The sequence below is a fragment of the Alosa pseudoharengus genome, unplaced genomic scaffold (genome assembly GCF_046254945.1).
Source record: "Alosa pseudoharengus isolate Yale_2024_CS ecotype anadromous, Long Island Sound unplaced genomic scaffold, YU_APseudo_1.1 YU_APseudo_1.1_scf_10, whole genome shotgun sequence".
In the NCBI taxonomy this organism is placed as follows: domain Eukaryota; kingdom Metazoa; phylum Chordata; class Actinopteri; order Clupeiformes; family Clupeidae; genus Alosa; species Alosa pseudoharengus.
The window spans coordinates 9979331-10001070 of NW_027468565.1; the positions used below are offsets into that span (position 1 = coordinate 9979331).

Below are 21740 nucleotides of genomic sequence, written 5' to 3' on the forward strand. Positions count from 1 at the left end.
CTGACAGTGCCATGAATCTGTTGGCACTATTATGACAACTGCCTCTTTGTCATCCCACTGCGTTCACCACCAGTGTTGACTTTTTCCTCCTGCACCACTGTCACTCGTCCCTGCGGGGAGAGAGAAAAAGACGCAGGCCGCACAGTATGTACATGAGTTTTGGCAGCAGGCCAGTTGGCATCAGCTCCCTAACCCACTTGGGAGAGGGATTTTAAGGTGCAAAGCTAGTGCAACTTAGGACAGGAAACCTGGATTGCACAGTTTAAGAAAACAATCATGTTTGCATTGTTGGGAAACAGTATCTAGCAACTGACTCACTAGTCTTGTGCAGACAACACAGGTGTCATAATACAATTCTTAGCCTCGAGTTAAAGAAATGGGTCTGTGGTTTTCTTATAATAAAAATACCTTCATGAAAGCTTCATTGAAATACATCACTGGAGCTATTTAAAATGTTCCTTACCAAAAGTTCACGAAAGGATGTTTTATAGAAATGTTTTGTTATTCTCATGGTGTTTACTGACTCAAGTGCCCACATAGTTTACATCTCTTTGTAGTTTGTGCCTATAGCTCTGCAGAAAGTTTGGTGAGGGTATATGAGGTAGTGCACTTTGGAACACGACTTGGTCCAATGAGCGGCAGTCTGCTCTGACGCCGCTGCTGCACGCTACCGGCTGCCCCGCCCCCAGCATGGATACAGCCAGCAGGAGCGCGGCGCATAGGCATACTGTCACTGTGCCGCTCAGCACTCTGCTGCCATCATGGGAGTTTTCACATCAAGCCAAGATAAGTTTCCAGACTTGCAATTACCGGCAAAATCGTTCTAGTGCATAGAGTACGTCTCTACCGGTGCTGTTAGGGTTTCGTCTTAGCCGATTTGTAATCAATATGTTATTCTTGCTGAAACGCCGGTAAGAGTTCTCTAAACAGCATCTACCTCCCCATCAGCACCACACAAAGGGAGCCGCGGAGTTGAGTCTTTTAACGAGCTGTTGTTGTTTTTGTGAATGTCATAAAATCATTTGGGCTATTTTCCTTTTCGAAATGGATCACTTTGCAGCAGAGTGCCTTGTGTCAATGTCCAGCCGTGCAATTGTTCATGGTCCTAAAGGGAATAGAGAGATCAAACCAGAAACTGTGGTCTCTCCCAGGAACGGAGAAGAGACCAGGGAGCCTCTGGTGAAAGACAACTCTTCTCTTTTTGTCGTGGCCAGAATTCTAGCGGATTTCAATCAACAAACCCCAGCCAATTTTGCCGAACAGGCTAAAATAAGAGAGGATAGCTTGGCACCAGAGCTGGTCGGCGAGGATGGAAACTCTGCCACACCTACTAGCAACCCCGTCGACACACGAAAGGCCAAACGACTGAGGGCTCGCGCAGAGCAAGGATACATCCTGAAAAAGCACAAATGCCACTATTCAGGTTGTGAAAAAGTTTATGGCAAATCGTCCCATCTCAAAGCCCACCTAAGGACGCATACAGGTCAGTTTCATTTGAAGCGAGTGTTTCCTGGGGTAAGAAATGAATGTAGCCTACTGTAACGCTTTGAAATAAACTAGCAGAGAGTGGAGGACTTGGGATTTATTTCTGTAGCACTGCGTTTACTCGGATGCACTTTGACTGCAGTTGAACCACATCAGTGCCTCCGAGGCATACAGTGATGTTTGCCTTGTGGTTTCCGTGTCCTCCCGTAGTCTATTAAAGAGACGAGTGTTCATCGTAAGAGTGCTGTTGCATTTTTCTGTATCAAGTCTGTCTCCATTAACCAATTGGTCAGTTTTACTTGCTTCATTATCACAAAATGGAACGTAGTGCTATTCTACCAAAGGCTTCACAGGCACGCCCACTGGAGAGAGAGAGAGTGTGTGTGTGTGTGTGAGAGAGAGCGAGAGAGAGCGCGCCGTGGTCAATGCCAACAACTATTCCTTTGCTTCTTCTCTTTCCTATCATTTCTCTCATGTTGGTGAGACCCCAAGGCTGAGTCAGAATATGATAGAAAGCGACAGGCTACAGCACATAAAGATTGGGTCTGCCACCCGCTAGCCACGTACAGCCTACACCTCGTGTTCCGAAAATACGCGTCTGCTATTTTCACCTTTCGGGGCGACAAAAGATAGCCAGCAGCGTGGTGTACCGGTCATAAAATGCTATAATCAGCCAATAACGAGCAGACCGTCACGTTGGTGCGAAAAGTTGTCGAAACTGGCGAAGTCAGCCCGAAGTCACGTTGCAGGAAGGGGGAAAACGGCATGTGCTTCGGATACAGCCTTCAATCCAAGGATGATTTACACAAATTACGCATTATTCGACCTTCTCGCAATGCAGAGGCGCTCCTCAAGATGAATAGAGGGAGAAAAAACGATGGAAAGTGCAAAAAAGTGGGGGTTGGTGAGAGTTGTGCAGTTGTCCGTTTGACTGTTAAGCTCTTTGTTGTGATGTGCCACACCCCCGGCAGACAGACTGCCAGCCCAGCTGATCTGGCCAGCAACAGACTCAGCTAGCTGAGCGCCGAGGAGGAGCAGCACTGCCGGGGACTGCGACTGTACAGACCGTGTGCTGCACAACGCCCCCCTAGACATCCAAATCACACTGTTAAAACAGACAAAACGTAGACCACTTAAACAATAACAGCTACATAAAATAAAACAGTGTACCTCATGTTACAGACCAATTCCACAGCCCAAAATGATTTTTTAATGCCACCCCACATATCGCCATAGCATATAGGAGAGTAAAATGATACAGATTAGACACAAAACACTTGCTGGGCTGTTTTTCTACAGCTAGTGATACTGTAGGCTTCCCAAACAATGCAGTAGCCTATGTCTCAGTAATAACAAACACTTATTAGGCCTACTAACGTGTTAATTACGGCTGCCCTCAGGTAATATGTTACCTGTCTACTGGGTAAAAGGCCATTGTGAAAAACGGGTGCAAATCAGTTGTAAACAGGTAAAAAGGTAGTTTTTGAGTATGTGCATATTCCAGTATTTGTTTATTTAGTTGTTGAAGGGCTAGAAACACATACCAGACATCACTATATCACACACATCTAATGTGCATCAAAAAAACCTTGTTTTTCCCAATTTAGATAGAGATAGATAGATAGATAGATAGATAGATACCGTACTTTATTGATCTCCAAGGGGAAATTCAAGGATTTTAATCAATTTATAATGTCATTTACATTTTACAGAAAAGGGGTGAATGACATTTAATGTGTTGTTACATCACCTTATATGGTACATAAGCAACTACCCCAGGTAGCCCACACATGTTTACATATCTTTAAAAAGTGTTTTCTTCTTTTATTAGATATTTCATGGAAAAAATAGATATTAATATAATATAACATATTTAGTGTTTTAAAAAGTCACAGGGAACACTGAGATTAACCAGCTTTCTTTGTTCCTTAAAACAAGGCACTAGTGTGCAAGAGACTGTAGTCCATGGTATTTGTCTGCCAACTCTACCCTTGTATCATATTTTTCCAAGCCTGTATCACTGGTTGCGTTTGCATAGTGAGAACAAACTGTTAAGGTGAGAAAAGTTCTGCACGCCTTGACTGACTTGTTGTAACACACTTGTGTGGTTATTTGCTCAGTGTGTCGATAAGAAATCCCACTCGATGTGACCATGTGACTGCAGTACACCAGCAATTGTGATTGTGAGTCTGGCATCGTTCCAATTTGTGGATCATTATATGCAATAGTGATGTGTTGACATATTTCCTAAAGCTATGACTGTTCTTAAGGTCAAGCCCACAATCTATATCACAGTGTACACTATATTTTTCCACCCCCCCCCCTCTCTCTCTCTCTCTCTCTCGCCCCCTCTCATTCTCCCTCTCTCTCTGTCTCACTCCTTTTTCCTTTGTCAGTGGTCTACAGCTTAGCTCTGCCCCCTCTTCTTGGCACTCAGCTGGTATATTTTATCTTCCCCAACTCCTGATTGGGCCCTGCTCCAGCTTCTGGCTTTCGATTGGCCCGGGTTCCGGTTGAATAATGAGCGCTCCGTCTCATTTGTTTTGGTAATCAGAGAATGTGGGTCATTTGAGTTCAGCAACCCACTCCCGGCCAACCTGCTGCTAGTCCCGGGCGCCTCATCCCATCGGTCGGCACTCAGCAGATTTTCCACCAGCCCCTACCAATAGAGCAAAGAGAAAACGGATTGCCCTTGTCCCTAGCCAAGCACCACACCGTTTAATTGAAGGGGGGGGGGGCATAGTGTTATAAAAACAAACCAAGACAGCCAAGTGAGACGGAGTCCTCAGTTGACTTCAGCAACGCCCTGAACTTCCAGCTGACTCAAGGCCTGAACTCTGCCTCATGTCAGTTGTCTGGCCGAAGCAGGAACTGGGCACCCAACTGCATCCGGCATGGATTGCGTAAGCTGCCCCAAGCTCAGCTTTGTTCATATTTTTTAGATGAAGGGGGAGTTAAGCCTTGACCCAAAAAAATGAAAAGCAAGCGAAATGCTGAATTATCATCTGTTTTAGTCATTTAGGGGAAACAGCCCTTCAAAACAAAGGTGGAAACATTTCAATGTGTCTCCAGTTGTTATCTGAACTGTGCTTGTCCAGGCTGTCCAGGGTTGGCTGCATACTAGTGCTGAGACTCCTTCTATCTCACAGACCATAACAAAACATTATTATTGTCTAGGTTTCAGAGCAAGTTTAGCACAGTGTCCCATACAATGTCTATCCCAAAAAAGCATAACGCATGTTGGACAGCAATTGGAACAAACAGCATACTTTTTTTTATTTATGTTCAGAGTTGAGGAGGAATTGCATTGTTCAGTGATGGATTTAAGAACAGTTTAAGAACTCCTTAAAGTTGATGCAGTCTCTGTTTTCCTTAAATGCAGATATCTGGAGTTGAGAAACAGCAGAGAGGGTTTGCACATATAGTAGGTGTCTGTGGAAGAGGTCCAGGCTTATGTCAAGCCATGGCCAAGTCCATGCCACAGTCAGGCGCTATATGGGTGGTTTCTAGCTTATATCCAGCAGATGCTTTACTGTGATTTAAAAAAAAAAAAAAATCTAAACCTGTTAAAAGCTCCAGACAGAGAAACTGACTTTTGGCTCCTTGGCTTAGGCATCCTGGCTGTTAAAACCAGTGCCAGGAGATATGTGTGGGGTACTTGGAGTACATATAGCAATATATGCAACATTTATATGCCATGTGTTTTTATAAATAATCAAATACAGCACAAGTTTTAAATGAGTGGAAAATGCACACATTTTTTCTGTGTTCTGTTTTTTTTGACCACCTCTACCCTGTTGAGGCTCCATTGTAAATTACCCTAGGTACCTTTAGGCAAAGTAACTGAATCTAACTGGAGCAAAGTCGAGTGGGGGCCCTTCTTCCCCGATAGCAAACTAGTATGAGTTCCCACTCAAAGACCACGTGCCGATCCCAACCCAGTGTAATTATGCTAGCTGTGAGCTTTTTTCCCCTCTTCTCTGTAATTGTTATTTTAACCACCTTTTGTTGCATCATGGCCCAGTAATCCAGAGGCAAAGCTGGGGTTCTATATTGTTCCAAATCAGAATGAAGTCACTGGAATGACCCTGCTTTGACCTTTTGTTTTAGAAAGACCTATATTGGTTTAGTCCGCCTGAACCTTTGCTGACCTGTCACCCGCAGGAATGTTTGTGTGCAAAATACACTGGTGCCTGCGGCAAGTGGAGAAAGAGCCGTGGCAAAATGTTGCCTGACTCGTTCTTTAACAGTCATAAGGGCAAATATTGAGGCACGTGAGTGAAGTGTTTTGGTGGTTTTTACTATTTACTAGTTTACTATTTACTAGCTTTGACCACAGCTGTTGGTTTTAGACATTTTCAGTAAACAGTTGGTTTTAACAACATTTAATGTGCATTTTACAGTATTTTTCAGTCAAATTACAGGTTTTGACCAAGGGTTCATGCTTCAGGCAAAATGATCTACATTTTGCCTTCAAAACAAAACACATTCATGTAATGAACTAAAATAACACCTCAGTTCAACTTCAGCATCAAACAAATATAACGTACAAGGCTTTGACGTACGAGGCTCAGATACCATGTGTATTCTTCATAGTAATTAGGTTATGACCGTACCATCACAAGAGAGATGTGGGGAGGTCAAACCAATTAGTCAGCCATCACCACAGAAGTAATAACCATCTCTGTGTGGGCATATGGAGCTAAATAAAGACACACAAACATGACAAGATAGGTGAACAAAGCCCACTGGCTCCTCAAAACGAGAGGTAGAGCAATCCCAGATATGGATCCCCTGCCATATCAGGGCTAGACCCATATCAAGGCCTGATCTGGCCTGAAAATCCGGTGTAGATATCTATCATGGCACATTAATGGTGATGTCATGTTTCTGGGAATTAAGAGACAGGTATAAAGGAAGGGAAGATGAGAGGAGGCCTGGAGGCTTAGCGACTCCTGAGCTAGCGCTATAGCCTAATGGCCACTCTGCATTATTCATCGCTAGGAGTCAAGGCTCTCACTTGAGGCCATCATGCCATACTCTGGATGCGCCACAGGACTCCGTTCCTAAAGTAAAGATAGATGTCTCTAACTGTACATTACTCTGGCGCTGTGTTCCCATATGTGTAGTATGATAGCATGTTCACGGAATACTTTTGCAGCATTTGCTTGTAAAGAACAAAGATCTAATGGCTGGTCTGGTGTGCTCTTATGCATACTAGCATACCTGTGGATATAAGTGGACCTGCATCATAGTCGGCTATCTGCCACAAGCTTTCTAGCTGCATCTACAGTGTCTACCACATGTTGAGCTTGTACGCATATTTATGTGAGTTTGGGGATATCCCTCATTGATTAGCATTTGAAAACAAGCTGTAAGAGCTTTTGCGAAATGTGTGAAATATTTGGTGAAATGGGAGGATGTTTTGGAGTTGCTGTAATCCAGATTTCATTATCTGTTCCAAAACTTGCTTTACGTCAGCCTGTTACTCAACCCCCGCCCCCCCCCCCAAAGACTTCCCTGTGGTACACTTGTTTGTTTATTTATTTATTTGTTTGTTTGTTTGTTTGAGGACTTTATTGATTCACATTGATGGATTCACATTGAAAACGTAAAGTCTATGTAAGTTAATTAGGTGAACAAATTTGTTGATTGGCTAACCCATGATGTCTCCTCGTGGTTTGAATCTGTGGCCTACATGCAGGTCCTTGAGTTAGGAGTAATCTCTCCTTAGCCCCTATAATCTAATATATTGGCTGTGTACAACTCCATAATGTCATCTGCGTTCATTTAACTGACTCATACAGTTGTGTACCATTCTTGTAATTACGCTGATCTTATATCATAAGGGCAGCAGCATGTAGTTAAACTGTCATCCATAATGTTGGGCCAGCATAGGACTCGTCACAATAACAAATAACAGCACTAAGTCCTTAAAAGTGTCATTCAGTGTCATTGTGTTTTCAGTGAGATCACTGTCGGGGGATGTTGGGATAATATGACACAAAATGGCTGCATTTTTTGTTGGTTGTGATTTTTGTCGAGGGTTTAGAGTGGTTCAGGCATGTCTTTGTGTCATCATGCGGAATCCTGACGCGTAAGCAGTAGGGGCATTAGGACCTGACAGACTTTGGGGTGGGGGACTAGGATGGTAGGGGTGTACAGGGCTAAGACGAATGGGCACTTATTATGGAGTCTTCGTTTGAGGTACTTGGAAGCTGCAGCAGGTTTCGGGTCTAAGGTTACCAGACAGCTTTGTCTGATCTCCTGAAGCTGGGTGAGGGTGGGTCTCCCCTCCCGACCTGAGCGCTTGTGCTAAGCTAAGGAAGAGGTGGAGGGGGGGGAGGGCGTGTGTGTGTGTGTGTGATGTGTTATGTATGTGTGTGTGCATATGCGTGTGTGCATGTGTGTGTGTGTGTGAGCCCAGCCCAGGCCAGTTCCACCCCCATAGGCAGCTGCTCTCCCCGGCACCCCCTTATTATTTCCTCTGGCCATAATGGCCGTAATGTGACATAAAGGGAGAGCCTTGCCCGCTCTGCCCCCGATGTGCTCATTAAAAGTCATCCCTTTATTCGAAGGGGTAGCACCTCTAACCCCGTCCCCCACCCCTGCTGGGAGACCCTTTGCAAAGGGCCCGTCACCTCTCCACATAGGCCAGGCAAAGACACATCACTAGCAATCAACCGCAGCAGCGTTTGCTATATCACAGAAACAAAGGCCTTAATGGCATATTTTACAGTCTGTTTGACTTGTCTTTGCTGGAAACCTCTGGGCTTGGCTGGGGTGGCCCTTTGGTATTATTCTCTGGGGGGCCTCCAGGGCCACCTGGAGCTACAGAGGACTTGCGTGCGTGCGTGCGTGCGTGCGTGCGTGCGTGCGTGCGTGCGTGCGTGCGTGCGTGCGTGCGTGTCATCCTCTCAGATGTTTTGTGCTGGCCACACAGCGTAGAGGTGCCATGTCGAGTGGCTGTTTTTAGGATGTTACAAAAGAAAAAGCCACAGGATGAGTCATAGTGAATCAAAAAATCTCTAAATCTTTGTGGGTAACTCAAACATGCTTGAGGGGGCTCTAAAATACTCCAATCCATATTGGGTCTGCTGCCTGTTCTGTTTCTATACCAGTCTGTGATGTGTTACTGTGTGTGTGTGTGTGTATGAGCGTGTATATAACTGAGGTGACTAGATCCCTCAGCAGGTCAGCCACTGTGTGTGTGTGTGTGTGTGTGTGTGTGTGTTTGTGTGTGTGTTCTCTGACTGGGCAATCCTGCCCTGCTCTGGTTTCCTGCCCGGCTGCCCTGGGCTGGATGCCAGGTTACGGCACCGCTGGGCACAGGAGGCTGGGCTGTGTTGTGCTGTCTGCCCCAGGCATGCCAGCAGCCCCTGTGGCCCCGCAAGCCAGCCATGTTTCCAACCAGCACGCACGCAGGCACACACTGCCGTGTGCATGTGTGAGTGTTTCTCTCTGTGTAAGTTAATGTGTGTGTGTGTGTGTGTATGTGTGTGTGTCTTATGGAATATATTCTCCTCACAGTGGTGTGGCTAAAATTCCTGTCAGTCGGACCCCAAACACCCCTCTCTGGTTTCAGCCCTCGCTGTGCTGTGCTCTGTTTATTCTGTACAGTCGTCAGTCAGACACCACCACCATGAGAGGAAAACTCTTCATTCCGCTGGGAACCTCCATTTTGAAATTCACCCTAGTTTGTCGTTTCAGATGATTTCCTGTTTCTGTTGTTTTTGTCTTCTCTGCTGTGAAACGTATGGATAATTATTTTAGTTCCGCTCCAGTGCCAGCACTAATCCCATGACTTTAGGGCACGTGACCTGCAAGTTCTGGAGGCTTCGGTCAGTGAAGGGGTGGGGAGTGGGGGTGGGAAAAATCTGTCGAGGTGGCACTCATATCTTTACATCTGGCTGGTGTGTGAGGCCGTGGCCAATGGAAAGCCGGCATTAGCCAAATCCACTTTATTCCCGGTCAGGGATGTAAATAAAACTGAATGGATGGGGGCTAACCTCGGCTAATCTTGTAGGTTAATGCCCCCGGGCTTTCGTCCAGCTGACTGGTCCAGGGGATGTGTCTAAGAGGGGGTTGCTCTCCAGCCTCTCTTTCACCCTCTCTCACTCGTTTCCATCCATCTCTTCATTCTCATCATTCCAAACATAAACAGGGCAATGTGGAGCGGTCCTGTGCGGTCAGTTGTTTTTCCTCTCTTCGTCCACGCTGGGTGGTCTATGTTGATCGCTCATCATCATAAGCAAACATGGCAGCACACACTGCAGGAATCCACATGTAAGCAATGGGGAACAGAGAGAGAGAGACCCATATGTACGCTTTTGCAGTAGGCTTCCATAACTGGAAGGTAGAGAGAAAGTGTGTGTGCAAGAGAGAGAGCAATACCCAAATACATGCAGTGGTCTTCCATAACTGGAAGGGACAGAGGGAGGGAGAGAGAGAGAGAGAGAGAGAGAGAGAGAGAGAGAGACTGCCTTTCCTTTCCTGCCGGAGTTAAAGCTGGAGTTATATCAGGCCACGGTCGGTCCGGCCCTGCATTTGCAGACCGCTGAGCTCATGTATTCTTTAGTTGGCTTTGGCAGCGACTTATAAAAGCCACTCTGTTCCTCCCAGCCCTGGCCCAGCCCCCCTTTCCCCCCAACCCCCCCATGCCTCTCCAGCCCCCCCCCCCTTCCATGGGTTCCCACTCTCTGTTCCAGGACTTCCAGCTATGACTGCGGTATCCAGTGAGTGTGTATGTGTGACGGAGGGAGATGGTGGAGAGTGCACGTGTGTGTATGCATACGTGTGGATGTGTGTATGAAATGGGGGGAGAGACAGAGAGGGCATATGTGTGTGTGTGTGTGTGTTTAAGTGTGTGTGTATCTGTATGTGTATTTGTGTGTCTGTGAGCGTGCTCAGGGGCCTTGCCGTTCTTGGCAGCCTGACACAGGAGGGGTGTCAGTTACCTCGGGCAGGAAGAAGGGGGATCTTGGAGGCACTGCAACAGCTCTGCGTCTCTCCACCTCTGTGACACAGAAGCCATCTTGAGCCGGACACTGAGGCTGTCACTCGCGCTCGATAGGCAAGGCATAGAAGCCATCTTGAGCCGGACACTGAGGCTGTCACTCGCGCTCGATAGGCAAGGCATAGAAGCCATCTTGAGCCGGACACTAAGGCTGTCACTCGCGCTCGATAGGCAAGGCATAGAAGCCATCTTGAGCTGGGCACCGAGGTTCAAGGGCACAGAAGCCATCTTGAGCAGGGGGCAGAGAGACTGGCTCTCTCACGCTAGGGTAGCAGGCCTTTTGCAGGGGCTCTGATCTCCATAGCTCAGCTGTGCTCTGTTCCGCTCCACACTGCTATGCTAGGCTATGCTATGCAGTGTGTGGGCTGGTTGCAGTGCACAGAGGGGGTGATTAGGGTGAGAGAGAGAGAGAGAGAGAACTGCGCTGTCGGTGCAGAAGGGTGGATGGGCTGTGGGTGGTGGTGTATGCAGAGAGGGGGTGGGGGTGGATGATGGTGGTGGTGGTGCTGCTGGTTGAGTTTGAAAACTGGGAGGATGCACTGTTGTCAGTGCAGAGAGGTGGAGGAGATGGTGTAGAGGTGGGTGGAGAGGGGTAGGGGTGGGGATAGGAGATGGTGGATGATGATGGCGGGGGTGCTGGAGGGTGGAGGTTGAAGGCAGGTTGAGGGCGGATGCATTGCTGCTGTCGCTGGCCTCCGCTGATGTAGGTCACCCAGTCAGACGATCTGATTGGCCCAGCCGCATCCGCATCCGATCTGATTGGCCCAGCGACAAGACAGGGGGAGGGAACTCTGACAGACCAGTGGAAGAGTATTAGCACAGTCTGGTGGAGAGGGAGAGGGAAAGAGCAATGTGTGTGTGTGAGAGAGACAGAGAGAGAGAGAGAGAGAGAGATAATTGTATTGTAATGTGTGGACTGTGTGTGTGTGTGTGTGTGTGTGTGTGTGTGTGTGTGTGTGTGTGTGTGTGTGTGTGTGTGTGTGTGTGTGTGTGTGTGTGTGTGTGTGTGTGTGTGTGTGTGTGCGCGCGTGAAAGAGAGAGAGAAAGTGAGTGTGTACACACAATTTTTCATGTTACATGTTACTGTTTCCCTTAATGTTGTCAGAGTTCTAATTGTTTCTGTAAAAATTGTTATGCTGCTTTGTTTTGTGCTTTGGCAACACTGTACTTACAGTCATGCTTATAAAGCAACCTTGAATTGAAATGAGAGAGAGCGGTAGATAGATAGATAGATAGATAGATATATACTTTATTGATCCCCAAGGGGAAATTTAAGAGAGGAATGTATACAGTTACAGATGTATGCAGAGAAGATGAATGGATGGATGGAGTAAGAGAGACGAATTGTGTGATACTATAGAGTAAAAGGGAAGAAGGAGAAAGATCTTAAGTTATAAGGAGAGATGGAGAGAGCACAGTGGATGGATAGGGGATGAATGGACAGAGTAGAGCCCAATGGCAGATAGGAAAGAGGTGGATTGAGAGAAGGAGACAGACAGAATACATTGGGGAAGAGTAGAAGAAGGAAAATGGAGAGGAGTGCAGGAACATGTTAGCAGATAGCTGACAGATTGAATGGTTGCAGAGAAAGATAGGGAGAGAGAGAGACAGAAAAGAATACAGAGAATGAATGCTAGTAGAAAGAAAGAATTGGAGGTGACATGGGGTAAAAAAGATACAGATAGAGAGAGCGAAAGTGCAGAAGAGAAGAGAGAGAGAGAATGTAGAAGAGAAGATAAGAGAGAGAGAATGTAGAAGAGAAGATAAGAGAGAATGTAGAAGAGAAGATAAGAGAGAGTAGAAGAGAAGATAAGAGAGAGAGAATGTAGAAGAGAAGATAAGAGAGAGTAGAAGAGAAGATAAGAGAGAGAGTAGAAGAGAAGATAAGAGAGAGAGTAGAAGAGAAGATAAGAGAGAGAGTAGAAGAGAAGATAAGAGAGAGAGTAGAAGAGAAGATTTAGGAGAGAGAGTAGAAGAGAAGAGAGAGAGAGTAGAAGAGAAGATTTAGGAGAGAGAGAATGTAGAAGAGAAGATAAGAGAGAGAGTAGAAGAGAAGATTTAGGAGAGAGAGAATGTAGAAGAGAAGATAAGAGAGAGAGTAGAAGAGAAGATTTAGGAGAGAGAGAATGTAGAAGAGAAGATAAGAGAGAGAGTAGAAGAGAAGATTTAGGAGAGAGAGAATGTAGAAGAGAAGATAAGAGAGAGAGTAGAAGAGAAGATTTAGGAGAGAGAGGGTGTAGAAGAGAATATGTAGGAGAGAGAAGTTGTAGAAGAGAAGATGTGTGTTAGCAGGCTGTGTGTTACCTTTGCTGTGGCCTGTGAGGAATCCGACCCTATACAGCGTCATAAATCTGCAACCCAGAGCCACAGCCCAGGGCCCTGTCTCAGATGAAAAGAAACATTCAGATAGAGACTTGGCCTTGTGTGTGTGCACATGTGTGTGTGTCTGTGTGTGTCTATGTGTGTCTGTGTGGACCTGAGTGTGTTTGTTTCTGTATTTATATGTATATATGTGTGTGGGTTGGAGGGTGTGATGACTCTGATATTTCTCAAGGGAAGGTGAGAATACTCGAGTGTGTGTGTGTGTGTGTGTGTGTGTGTGTGTGTGTGTGTGTGTGTGTGTGTGTGTGTGAATGGCGTCGGTCTGCTGTCTGCAGTGGCCTTGATGAGATAGTCACGCCGGTGCCGCTGGAATATCTCTCACTGGGCATGAGGGCTTCTCCAAACCGTCTTCAACTCAGTGCTTTACTCACTTCTCTTTGTGTTCAATGTTTTCTACACAAATTGTAAGATCTCCTGTAGAACAGTTCATTGCCTGTTTGCTATGCTCACTCAGAGGTTGTAAGTCCAGCTCCTGGGTCCGCCGCTCTAGGTCTTTCCATCTGTCCCCTGCTCTGAACACTGCACTGAACTCATTGGTGGCACTATTGATTACCTAATCTCATCTGATGTAGCTAACATAGAACATTTTCATCGCATTGCATTGGCTTTAATCAGATGTTCTTGGAACACGTATAGGTCGATACGCAAGTAACCAGGCATGTTTGATGCAGGAATAGGTAGAGCCACAGGTAACCAGGTGAGCTTGGTGCAGGTATAAGTAGACACATAGGTAAGGGGCTAAGCAGTCGGATTGGACCAGAGAGCCCTTGTGATAGTCCGAGGTGAACGGAATGCTGGTGAGATTGGATCAGCGCTCCGATCCAGCTGGCATGGCGTTTGAGCGAGCGAGACCCGCACCCGATGGTGTGTGTGGAACTGAAGATAGATAGATGGCGTATATCTATCTGCCCCCTCCTCACTGCCCGTGTCTGGTGCCCGTCTGTGCAGACGTAAACACTGGTGCTAACGGCAGCAGCTGTCCCTGTGTCCTCAGCTCGCCAGGGTTAAAAACATCACCCGCAGATCAGGAACCTGCCTGTCAGCCTTTTCCCAGGTTAGCCCAGAACAGCAGAGGGGAGAGGAGAGAGAGAGAGAGAGAGAGAGAGAGATGTGTAACTTATTGAGCCAGCATATCTTTACATTAGCACAGCAGATCTTTAGATCGCTGCACCCTTGAAAACACATGCATGGGAGAGATAGAGAGACAGAGTAGAAGAGACTGACAGAGAGAGAGTGAGAGAGACAGAGAAAATGGTGGGGGGGGGGGGCTCTCCAGTCTAATTGACAGAGTACTAAGTGATGAGATGGCCAGCGCTGTGAAACATGGCCTCCGACCAGGAGAAGGGACGGGGCCTGTGATGATGGGTAACGGCCTGTCTGCCTGAATCAGCCAGCCTGTGGTTGTTTGTCAGGCCTCCTGCGTGAGAGAGGGGGGTGGGTGGCTTGTAGGGGTGAGTAATGGATGATGCTCATGGCGGTCTTATTAGAAAGCCTCACTGTGGTAGAGCATGCTGGACTAGGGGCGGTGCCTTTGTTCCCATCCTGTGCGTCTGTGTGTGGAGATTGTGAGTGTGTGTGTGAGGAGATGCACAGATTTTCAGACGGCCCTGACCTGTTAGCGTTAGCATATGACCACTGAAGACAATAGACGATAATAAATTAAATGCCTCTTCTATGGCGCGTTGCTCCCCGGCCATAAACCCAAGGCTGTGTTTATGACTGGAGACACGCCCAGGAGTCCTTTGTTCCACCCACTGTCGGCTGTATTCAGGCTGCATGCACTCAAGCTCGCCTCAGCTCAAAGACATGAATGGAGCCAGGGGCACTGAAAGACCTGCTTTGAGGCTCTCGCTCTAGGACTCAGCAGTGCAGTGCTCCCCTATGCAGATACATGCACGTACACTCATCCACACATACAGACACACACACACACACATAGACCATATACATACACATACAGGCACTAACACACACACACATTATGGGTTTGATTAACAGACATGAATTTCTTCACATTGGTTTGGGTGTCTGTCATAATTAAATGATTTGAGACACTCCTCTCAGCCCATGTATCTGATTTATTACTTGGACATTTCATGACCCAGAGGCTTGGAGTGATTCTTCTTGAGTCTCAGACTGTGGGTTTTCTGTGCACGCTGTGCATATGTTAAAGCTTATGTTATACTCCCCGCCAGTTTATAGCCAGGCTCCGTCTCATTTTATTTTAAATACCATTGCTGCTTTACGAGTGGGAGTGGGAGTGTCCTCCATACATGGGTCCTTTCAGACCCGGCCCCTCCTACCATCCCGTCATGCTTTGCAACCGCCGCAGGCCGATGAGGTCATTGAGTGGGCTGTGCCCAGGCAGCGTAGACGGCACGTGGCGGTGGGCGAGAGGCCTGCCAGAGTTTGTGCCTGGAGCTGGAGTGGGAGTCTGAGTTGGGTCGGCCATCTTATCATTAGGCCTGTGGTTGAGCGGAGCGCTGTGCCCTGGGCCGTGGTTTTGGACGAGGTAGTCTGGCTGTCTGTCTCCCTCCCTTTCTCTCTCTCTATCCTCCCCTCATCTCTCTCTCTCTCTCTCCCTCTGGTTCCCCATGCCTGGCGTGAGGCCACAGCCATGAACACTGAAGTAAATCATTCCTCTTCTGATGAGCACCAGTCTGCGTTACTACGTCTGTGCTGCCATTTTCAGCTCAGATATCTGCCCACCAATACCGCCAACTACACCCGCCCCCATGGGCAAGAGGGAATGAGAGAGGCAGAGAGAGAGGGCAGTTGGAGAGAAAGAGATGTGGAGCTCCCTTTATTCCCGTTTCACTTGATAAGGAGCAGTGCATCTTACCTAGAACAGCATGAGGAGAGAGAGAGATTTTGAGATTTTAACTCTTTCTTTATTGGTTTACAAAAACACTGAAAGATTCACACAATTAAACTCTTTTATAGGATAAAAATGATGTTAAAAAAAATTAAAAGGACTACAAAAGTTGACTAAAGTGCAATTTGTCATCAATGACGAGAGAGAGAGAGAGCCTTTCTTCATAGCTATGGTCATGTTGCTATGTAGTTTCCAAAAGGTAGCTATGCAGCAAAGCAATAGATAATGGAAGAGAGGACCTAGCTTTTTAAATGTGTTAAAGATAGTTTCGCATTTACCTTCTAAGCACTGGTAGCTGCATCTGGAAGGGTTGCTAAAAGCTAAGGCCACCAAGGACATGGAACTTGTGCTCAGTAAAAATGAAACATTTCTTTACTGAACAGTAGTTGGTTTAGGAAACCATGAAAACAATTCTGTTACATTAATGAACGCAAGCGTGCTCACAAGCCCCCAGCTCTGTACAGGCCTGCATGAGACTTCTGCTGGATTTTAGGCTTTGTCTCGTCTTGTTCCGTTGTCCTTTGGGTTGCGTCTCGTTTCTCTTCTCCATTTTTGTGCAAGCTCCTCTTCAGAGCGGTGCGATGTGGAGGTGTTTTAACTCCGTAAAAAAAGGGAGAGAGGCTGTCTAGCTAGCCGCGGGGGATCGGGATGCACAGCCTCCCTCTGCTCCACTCTCTCGTGGTTGGTGTTATGCAGACCTGTGTTCCCTTCACGCTGAGGCAAAAGAGAACCATGTCTCACGAGCAACAATAGCCATGGGCTGCAGGAGCCCAGATGATTTTTTTTTCACTGCTAGCAAGAGATAAGATTGTGTGTGTGTGTGTGTGTGTGTGTGTGCGTGTGCATGCTTGAGCTGAGAACATTTAAGGACACCCACAGTCATTCAGAGCAGGATGTCTGGCTGGTGAGAAGGGGGGCAGTGAGTCTAAACTAGTGATGCCTTAGCGCTCAGGCAGTGGATCGTGTTTTCTCCTCTCTCTCTCTCTCTCTCCCTCTCTCGTGTGTGTGTGCCAACCATGGATGAGGAGACGCCAGGAATTTTATCTCCCTCTCACCAAAGGATGCTGGCCGCTGGGGCAGGTGACTGACGCTAAAGGCTCCGGGACTGACGTTAATTCTCCCCCTGCTCCTGCGGGCGGGAAACTATTAAGTTCCTCCCGCCACTGTTAGACACACCCCCCCACCCCCTCCCCTTTCATATCGCCGCTCGCTGTCTTTTCAGGACTCGCCTTGCCAATCACAAGGTGTTTGTTCTTCTTCTGCGTTTGTCCTTTTCGTGACTTCAGATCAAATGAGAGGGTGTGTGTGTTCTCCTTCGGCGTCCGTGCCGCAAAATGAAGGGGAAGGAAACGGCTCGAGGAGGGTGGGGGAAGAGAGGGGAGAGAAGCGTCGAGTGGAGCAGTTTTATTTACTGACCCAGTGGCCCCGAAAGGGAACAGTTATATAACTCTGCTACCTGTGACATAATCGCATCACCTCGGAGGAAGACACTGGCTGCTACTGCCACCACACCCACCCCCCCCCCCCTCGCCTGACGCTGCTACTGCTTAGCTGAGCGTACAGTGCAGCGCAGTACAGTACGTATTCATGATGTAACTGCCTCACGGGGTAACTGGGTCACTGTGTGCATTAGACGAAAGCCCAAAGCTTCCCTAATTACCCCACCCCACCCCTCCTCCTGTTAACCACCCAGCACCCCCCTCCATCCTGCGTAGCAGCCTGCCTCTGAGAGAGAAGGGGGCGTGGGCTGCCAGGGTTGGACGGCAGCCAGAGAAGGCCGGCCTATGGGCTGGTCCCGACGTCACACACCGGCCCCGAAGGCGTCTCCGCGTCTCGTTTCACCCGCGCGCCACGAGTGGACAGCGTGACGGGGGCAGAGAGGAGATGAAGAGGAAAATGGAGGGAGGGTTAGAGAGAGAGGGTAGAAAAGAGAGAGGTAGAGCGAGTGCGGCGTGGCGTAGTGGTTATCTTGCTCCTGTGCTCTTGAGAATATCGCTGAGCTGTGGTGGAGTGTTGAACCTGAGCCCCTCCTGTGGGCACTGGGTCATTGTGGGCTGTGGGCTGTGCCCCTGCCATTGTGTTCCCATAGGAACAAAAGGGGGCCCAGCGCTAACCCGCTAACCCACATCGCCCAGTACAAATCAGCTCTGGGCAAGGCTGTCGATCCACCCCCCACACCCTGTCAGTGTTATGAAACACTGATCCTGTACATCATGTCTTCCTTTGCATAAGTACATCCCTTGCTCATCTGACACACACACACACAAACAGACACACACACACACAAACAGGCACACACACACGCACACACACACATACACACACAAACAAGCAGACACACACACACATCAAATTGTAGGCTCACTCTCATATACATACAACCATACACAAAAACAGACATCTACACACCCACCCACACACACACACACACTCACACACATCAAATTGTATACTCACATACAAACATACACCCAAACAGACACAAGCATGTATATATAATCAAGACCTTAAGCTTTCACACATGGGTGTGGGTTGCTGACATCATTGTGGGTGGATGGCAGGCTTGTGGGGCCGTTCTGACTGAGTGCCCGGCCGGCCTGACTCTTTTCAGATGCTTGGTGACACAGCGTGGCACTTTTGTGTGCCCACGAGTGTGCATGCACACACACACACACACACACACTCACACACACTCTAGGCCCCTCTATGTAGTCTTTGGGACTTTTCCAGAGCTGTGGGAACACCAGCAATAACAGCAGCAGCAGCAGTGGTCCTGCATAGAATAGGCACACAGCCCAGGACTGAGCTGAATGCATCCCCGGAATGACCCGGAAGTACTTACTGTGTTTATTTCACACTCTTCCTCAGAGTTCTGTGTTCTCTTCTCTATGATCAATCACAAAAATATGCATCAAAGCACACAAAAAGAACCTTTCCTGTCTCAGTCTGTTTCTCTGTCTCTTACCAGTGTACACACATTTGCCCTCCCTGTTCGAATCGTGAACGTGCTTGTGGTATGATGGCAGGCTTTAGCTGTGTTCTGGTCATGCCTACTGGGGGTGTGGCAGGTGTTGTGCAGTGCAGTGCAGTGCAGTGCAGTGCTGCTATAGGCACCCCTCTTAGCTTTCCTGAGCATCTGTGAGTCCACCCTGCACCAAGGCCAGCATCCACACATGCTTCCCTGCACTTTGGGCCAGTGAAATATTCATGTTGTGAGATCTATTACCACTGTTTTTCAATCAGTGTTTTTTCTGCAGGCGCATAATGCTTTATTTTTCATGATTGTACTGAAGACCCCTCGGGTGTGTGTGTGTGTGTTTAGAAGACCCCACTATCTTTTCTAATCTGTTGTTTGGGAAGCAATCAGCGGCTCTCCTGAGTAGCTCCTCCTGTGTGTGTGTGTAGTTGTGTGTATGTGTTTGTGTCTGTGTCTGTGTGTGTGTGTGTGTGTGTGTGTGTGTGTGTGTGTGTGTGTGTGTGTGTGTGTCTGCGTGTGTGTGTGTGTGCGTGTGTGTGAACAGGTGGTATGCTGTGTGTGTGTCGATGATTTTGTATGTGGACACTCGTCTTCTAAAATCTGTAATAGTTTGTATTGCCTTAGCTTGTGTTTTCATCAAGCTAGTAGGAGTGTCCTAGTCCCTGTGTGGGAACACCACAAAATCTGCTGGAGTTCGACTTTCGCCTGTTTCTTTAGGAACTAGGCTAATCTTAGATTTTGTCTATTTATGTTTATATCTGGAGAACTGTAGATCCAGGATGTTTAAACAGGGTCAAACAAGAGTGACCCGCTGGAGATTAGTCCCCGGCTGTTGATCTGTACAGGAACATCAGATATCAGCCGGACCTTGTGTGTAGCTTGCTACAGTTTGTGTGTGTAGTGTGTCAAGCAGTAACTGTGCATGATTTAGCATGTGTATAATTGTGTGTTTTTTTCTGTGTGTGTGTATGTGTGTGTGTGTGTGTATGCATATGTATGTGTGCGTTTAAACCTGATTGGACACATGTCATGGCTGGGGTGGTGTGTATGTTTGGTGTAAATGTGTTGCAGGATTAGTATGTTTATGTTCTCAGCAGGTATTTACTTGCTGAAAGGTTTTAAAAGCATAAAAACGGAGTAAGCGTCAAAAAAGTGTAATTAAGTATGTGTGGGGATGTGTGTGTGTGTGTGTGTGTGTGTGTGTGTGTGTACATATGTACTACCCCAAAGTCAGTTGTGCACACACACAGGCAAACAAAACCAGAAGCACGAACACACACACACACACACACACACACACACACACACACACACACACACACATAGCCTGTGTGCTGTCTGGAGGTGAGGCTGTCAGGTCCCAGACTGGGGAGGGGGGAAGTCTAGACTTGCTCATTTCTCCTGCTTTGTAGCGCAGGCCCGGCGATAAAGGAGGGGGAGGGACACCAGCAACCACTCCACACACCCCCCCCCCCCAACACCCCCCAGGAAAACATAGTGCTGCTCAGGATGTAGACCTCATATGTGTATGTGTATTTAGTGTGTGTGTGTTTGTGTGTCTGTGCATATATGTATGTATGTATGTATATATATATATATATATATATATATATATATATATATATATATATATATATATATATATGTATATATGTTTGTATGTATACGTATGTATTTGTGTGCGGAGCAAAGCAGACTTTCAACTGGGGCCCTGTGTTGGGAAAAAGAAAGAAAATCCCAGTAACAAAGGCAGTTATAGGCCGTCTGCGCTCCTGTTCACTCATCTGTTCAGTCCAATTTGCTGCGTTAATGACTGAGAAGTCTGGGCCTGCTCTGTTGTTTCCTTCCTCCCACCAAGCCACGCTTTCCTTTCTTTTCTGTGCGTGCAACAGCGCACTGCCTTTTTTCCATGACCAAAGCTGCTACGTCACTAGATTTAAAGATGGTGTGTGTGTGTGTGTGTGTGTGTGTGTGTGTGTGTGTGTGTGTGTGTGTGTGTGTGTGTGTGTGTGTGTGTGTGTGTGTGTGTGTGTGTGTGTGTGCATGTGTGAGTGTGGCCCATACAGTTTGCCGCGATGCAATCAGCATAATCGGAGGCGGCGCTTTACAGTAAATCTTAGCCCCACACTGCTCCACTCCTCTCTACAGCGTAGAGTAGTGCCCCGCTCGCCTCTCCTCTCCTCTCCCTCTTCTCTCCTCCTTTTTCGTCTGGTCTGGTCTCTCTCATTGCTGAGTAAAGGCTGTGTAAATTTAGATCAGCGCATCCCACTATTGTCGGGCAGAAAACCACTGACATGGAACTAAAGAGAATTCTGTATCAGCCATGTTCAGGCTCTCGTAGGTACATGGTATTCAAGACCCACTAGGTGTGTGTGTGTGTGTGTGTGTGTGTGTGTGTGTGTGTGTGTGTGTGTGTGTGTGTGTGTGTGTGTGTGTGTGTGTGTGTGTGTGTGTGTGTGTTTGTGTGTGTGTGTGTGTGTGTGTGTGTTTGTGTGTGTGTGTGTGTGTGTGTGTGTGTGTGTGTGTGTGTGTGTGTGTGTGCGTGCGTGTGTGTGCGTGTGTGTGTAGTTGACCAGTTCTCCCAGTTTGTGACTCACAAGAAGTTGGAACGAAACCTCACCACTGCGATATATAGTTCCATCTGGCTCTGAGTAGATTTGTGTCAAAGCCTGCTTTTATTGCTGAAAGAAAGCGGGTTTGGTGGGACTCAGGGTGGGTGGGGGCTCGGTGGGGTGTTGATGGTGGGGTTGTTGGGGGGTGTCTAAGGGCTCATTTCCTCCTACAGAGTCGGTCACAGACAGTTCCGCACTCTGGAACGGGTCGGGTTCGGCTGGAGAGATCATTAGCATCTGGATCCCTGGCTAATTAGACTGGAAGTCTGGCTCCCCTGTGTGTGTGTGTGTGTGTGTGTGTGTGTGTGTGTGTGTGTGTGTGTGTGTGTGTGTGTGTGTGTGTGTGTGTGTGTGTGTGTGTGTGTGTGTGTGGACGAGCCAGGGACAGGGTGG

At 47.5% G+C, this 21740-nt stretch overlaps 1 protein-coding gene across 1 annotated transcript in view; it reads left to right on the forward strand.

Annotated features, from left to right (window-relative positions):
* The first annotated feature begins 675 nt into the window (after positions 1-675).
* klf13 (Kruppel like factor 13) overlaps positions 676-21740 on the forward strand; it is a 33393-nt gene continuing 12328 nt past the window's right edge. The window contains exon 1 of the mRNA XM_076263042.1: positions 676-1483. Coding sequence (XP_076119157.1) covers positions 1045-1483 — 439 coding nt within the window. The 5' untranslated portion in view covers positions 676-1044. The remainder of the gene's footprint in view (positions 1484-21740) is intronic.